The sequence below is a fragment of the Cherax quadricarinatus genome, chromosome 14 (assembly GCF_038502225.1).
Source record: "Cherax quadricarinatus isolate ZL_2023a chromosome 14, ASM3850222v1, whole genome shotgun sequence".
Lineage (NCBI taxonomy): Eukaryota > Metazoa > Arthropoda > Malacostraca > Decapoda > Parastacidae > Cherax > Cherax quadricarinatus.
This window is the reverse complement of record NC_091305.1, coordinates 13,618,487-13,623,486: the sequence shown is the minus strand read 5'-3', so window position 1 is coordinate 13,623,486 and position 5,000 is coordinate 13,618,487. Positions and strand designations below refer to the sequence as shown.

The following is a 5,000-nucleotide window of genomic DNA, read 5'->3' as shown; positions in this document are numbered from 1 at the left end:
TGTTGATATATAATGATTTGCAAATGTGAATTCCCAAGGCTGGCAGCATCTGCCTCATAGTTCGTCACTGCCTCTCAGAGGTCAAAGGTCACTATCCAAAGGTCAGCAGAGGCACTAGAGAGAGAGAGATGGGAGAGAGAGATAAGAGAGATAAGAGACACAGAATCCCATCCATAATCGTCGGTGTAAAGCTAGTTTTACAGATCCCAGCTGCACATTTCATCGTTTTAAAAGACTTTGTTTTGCCCCTACCAAACTCAAACCGCTAGACTCGTTGCGATTAGATCTGTTGTTTTGGTTGCTAGCGGTGGAGCCTACGTCAAGCTCAAAGGGACAACACGCTCAAAGGAATCATTTATTTCATTAACTTGAAACAGGTAAATAACCTAGATAACCCATTTTTAACTCGTAATTTGATCAACGTTTCGGTGGAGGAGAAAAAAAAAAGGGGGTGATTTAGCAAAAGAAAAAAAGAAATGGCGCTCTGAGGGGTTAAAAAAAAAACATGTTTTCAGCCCTAGCGGCAAATCAGTGTAGGTTGTAGATGTGTAGATATGATGGTTGTGTGACACGTCATCACGATTTTTTTATTTTTTTTTTTTTTGCGTGTGGATGTGAACTGACGGATGGACGGACGGGCGGGCGGACGGTGAGACGAACGGGGAGACAGAAGGGCGGCGGGGTGGGAGGGGGGGGGGAAGAGAGACGGGAGACTCGGTCATGCATTCCAAGAGACGGGTGAAGAAGACGGACATGTATGGTCGGTGACGTAGTGTCGCGATGCGTCGGTACGACGATGCCTCCACGCGACAACCTCTGATGACCTCTGCTTCTTTCATGCTTCCAGGTCGACGACGGAGCACCAGTACCACCTGTACGTCACGACGCCGCACAGCAAGTCCGTCAATTCCCTGGACTTGCGTCGTCGGGAGGGCGGCCAGAGCAGGCACCTAGACGGCGCAGCCGGCTCAGCCGGCGCTGACGGAGCCACCGCCGGTCTGGGAGTCGACTTCGACAAGGAGCAGAGCCGACAGCGGCAGCGCCAGCGGCTGGAGTTCGGCGGAGACGGACGCACCGACAATGGGTACCCAGGGGGCAAGTTTGGCCTTCCCGAGGGGCATGAAGAACAGGGCAGTGGCAGCGCCTCCTCCAGAACACATCCTCGGGAAAGCTGGTTCGCATCCTGCCTGGAGGCACTGGTCTTGTGGTCCCTGGCGCTGGTGCTGGTGGTCACAGACCCTCCACACATATTGTTATGAATATATGTTTGTGTTTCTCACGCTAGGAAGGTGTATGTTACTAGTGTTAAGTGTTAATTAAGAGTTGGGGCACAGGTAAACAACTAACAAGGTGTTAATTCACATGCTTGCAGGAGGTTCTACAGGAGTAGTAGTGGTGGTGGTTACAGTGCTGGTGGTGACTGCTATATTGGTAACTATGGTGGTGGTAGCCGTGACTGTGGGTGGTAACGTTGGAAATACTGTTGGGTGTTGGAAAAGTGATGTGGTGGAGATAATAGTATTGCTGGAGGTGACGATTGTAGTGGTGGATGGGTGGACGATGAACAGGAGGGCAGTGGGTGGTGGACGAGTGGATGGTAGACGGGTGAGTCAGTGGGTGGTGGACAGGTGGACGGTAGAGTGGTGGGTCAGTGGGTAGTGGACGGGTGGGCATCAGGCGGTGGGGTGGCTGGAGGCTTGTCAGCAGAATATTTCAAAGAACAAGTGTCTATATTTTCCTCACAAAAGATAAGAGTAAATCAATCATTTTCTTCAATGTCATACACAGGGGGGGAGACGGAATGCGGAGTCCCCAACTTACAAAGGCCTCGACTTACAAACATCTTCACTTACAAACACTTAACATTTATAATAATTATGACGGTATGCGGTGTATTAGGAGCATGAGTGTTGCAACTGATCGTAAATAAACCAGCAAACTCTCAAACAGGCAGCGCAGAGGTGACGGCAAACCATCACAAATAAACTTCTATATATATATATATATATATATATATATATATATATATATATATATATATATATATATATATATATATATATATATATATATATATATATATATATATATATATATATATATATATATATATATATATATAGTAGAATGATACTCTAGGCCTTTCTTGTTGCTATCATTAAATCATCAGGAGCTTGCAAAGTTGCAGAAAAGAGGAGGATATCCAAGCAAATATGATCGCAAAGTACGTCTTCACTGGAGTAAGGGAGGGAGAGTGAATGAAAGAGAGAGAGAGGAAGTGCCCCCAGGCATACCAGTGCCTATAGCCAAAAGGATGAATATTATAGCATTAGAAAAATCCCACAAGCACTGATACTGTAATAGTAGCCTAAACGAAAGTAACGTAGCAATAAAAAAAATTCAGTCATACTCCGCTATGATTAACTAATTATATTGCCAGTGATATGGAAGTCACTGGCAATTATGGAGTGACCGTCCATGAGAAATCGGGTCCATTTAAAGGGACGAGAAAATGGGAACATTTAAGGGGAAGACTTCTAAAAGTTATACAAAGGAAACGGGGGTCATTAAAATAAACTTATTTAAAGAGGGAGGCATCTGTAATTATCCCACATAATTCTGAGGAAAACTCTGGTTCAACCTTCAGAAACTTCAGGAAAAAAGGTCCTAATTCCTCGGTGTAGCAATACATTTAAGACAGTCTAATGCATTCATTTAAGATCCACTACTATTCCAACCATAAGATGAGAGTTAAAAGGAGTGTATTTCTTATTATGCTTCTGAGAGCCTATAGAGTGTGCAGTCTGGGGTTCCTGGATGAAGAAATTAGGAAAATATTTGTCATTGGCATGAAATTGCGGTATCCTAAGGTGTTTGTGAAATCTTCCTTACTGGCAACCAAGAAAACTTGTTATAGAACAGACCCTAGGATAACACCTCAGACCAAGAATGTGCTGGTTTTCCCATTCAACGAGAATTTATCCTGCCGAATGCCCTTAAAAGATTTAATATGCAAGTAGTATTTAAAAATTCATGGACTGTTAGAAGCATTCTGATGAAGAATTCACCCCAACAGCGTGTTGGTGGTGTCTACAGAATTGGTTGCAACAGTTGCAGTCTCTCCTATTTGGGACAGACGGGAAAACCGCTGAAAGTCAGAATTTCACATAACTGTTATTCGATACTTATAGCACAGGAGTCGAACGCAATTTTCAACCACATTAGAGCTTGTAATAACCCGGCTAATTGGCAGGAAGCAAGAGTCATTTTCCCTTGTTCCTCTCGGCTTAAAAGGAATATTGTAGAATCGGTAATTATTAAGCAAGATAAGTATGGATTATTCAATATCAGTGACGGGTTAGTCAAATTAGATGCGTTTTCAGTTGAGGCAATAATACGCAGTCAGAAACTGGGCTCTTATACAAATTCATTAGATTGTCTTAAATGTAATGCCACACTGAGGAATTATGGCCTATTTTTCCTGTAGTTTAAGAACATAAGAATGTAGGAACACTGTTTTTTTTTTTTACACAGGGTTTGACAAGGTTAAGGATCCCTAGCTTTATTGACAAGCTATTTACAGGTTAAGGATTCCTAACTTTATTGGCAAGCTAAGAGCTGTTACCTACATCAGCTCATTTGAAAGCATTTTTATTGTTATGAGACATACAAGTAGGGAACAGGATGAAGTTGGAGCCATCTGTGGGCCAGCATTTTCATTTGATCAACTGACTTTATCTCGTTGACATCATTATGCTGTACGAATGTGTTCCATACTCGAGTCATCCTGGGTATATATGATCTCAGATGGAGTGATGTTCTGGAGAAGGGTACAGCCAGAGTGAAGTTGCTGCTTTCTGCCCGTCTTGTGGCATAAAAGCTTGTTTCACGCTGTCCTCGAAGTGGATCCAAGTGTGGTACTTTGACAATATTGGCCTTGTACATAACAGTAAGGCCACCCACATCCCTCCTGTGTTGAAGGCTCTGCTGAAATGACAGATCTATCCAGGATGGGTCCAGGCGAGAGATGAGACGTCTTGCTCTGTTCTCTACTCGGTGCCTAGAGACTATCATCATTTGCATTTTCTCAGGTGCAAATGTTACTTGCCATCTATTTCCCCAAGCTGATATAGCTCTTAGCTGGTGATTGATGTAGCTTAGAGCAGCTGGCATTTCTTCTCTTGGATAAGTGAATGTCAGTGTACAGTCGTCTGCATATGCATGGGATTCTGGGATGAGATGAAGAAGCTCATTGAAGTAGACATTCCATAACAATGGTCCCAGCACGCTTCCTTGTGGAACACTTGCCCCAACAAGATGTCTTGCTGATTTCGTTCCATTGAGAACTACCCTTAGAGATCTACCATGAAGGTAATCACTGAGGAGACATAGCGTAGAGCCTGCAATTCCCAGTGCTTGAAGTTTTGCTAAGAGACCCTGGTGCCACACCCGGTCGAAAGCACCAGCAATGTCCAGTGCTACCACACAGCTGACTTTGGATTCGTCCAGTGACTGGTGCCACTTAGTGGAGAGGTTTAACAACAGATCAGCAGCACAGTAACCTTTCCTGAAGCCATATTGACGATCACAAAGTAGTGAGTGGTAGTCAAAAAACTCTGTCATTTTTCTTGAGATTATTGTCTCAAGGATCTTACCAGTGATTGACAGGAGTGACACTGGTCTGTAGTTGCTGATTCTGTTCTGCTCTTCTTTCTGTAAACAGGGACTACATTTGTCTCTTCCCACAGAGAGGGCCATTTACATTGTGCTAGGCAGTGCTGGAAGATGCGAGTTAGAGGTGCTGCTAGCTGGTCTGCACATCTTCTCAACAATCTTGGGCTCAACTTGTCTGGGCCCATAGCCTTTTCTTGGTCAAGCGATTGAAGAAGGAAATGCACCTCCTCCTGCCTTATTGTCACCACTGACAGTTTTGACACAGTTCTTGCAGCTAGCCAAGGAGGGTCCCTTACTGGATCAGGAACTTGCATTTTGGTAGCAAA

At 44.0% G+C, this 5,000-nt stretch overlaps 2 protein-coding genes across 2 annotated transcripts in view; both read left to right on the top strand.

The window, feature by feature from the left end:
• Positions 1–1,967, top strand: part of LOC128695228 (lachesin) — a 27,319-nt gene extending 25,352 nt beyond the window's left edge. Inside the window, exon 6 of the mRNA XM_053785748.2 lies at positions 848–1,967. Within this exon, the coding sequence (XP_053641723.2) occupies positions 848–1,259 (412 nt within the window). The 3' untranslated portion in view covers positions 1,260–1,967. The remainder of the gene's footprint in view (positions 1–847) is intronic.
• The window catches only part of LOC138852703 (protein doublesex-like), a 398,114-nt gene that overhangs the window by 352,339 nt on the left and 40,775 nt on the right, over positions 1–5,000 (top strand). The window lies entirely within an intron of this gene.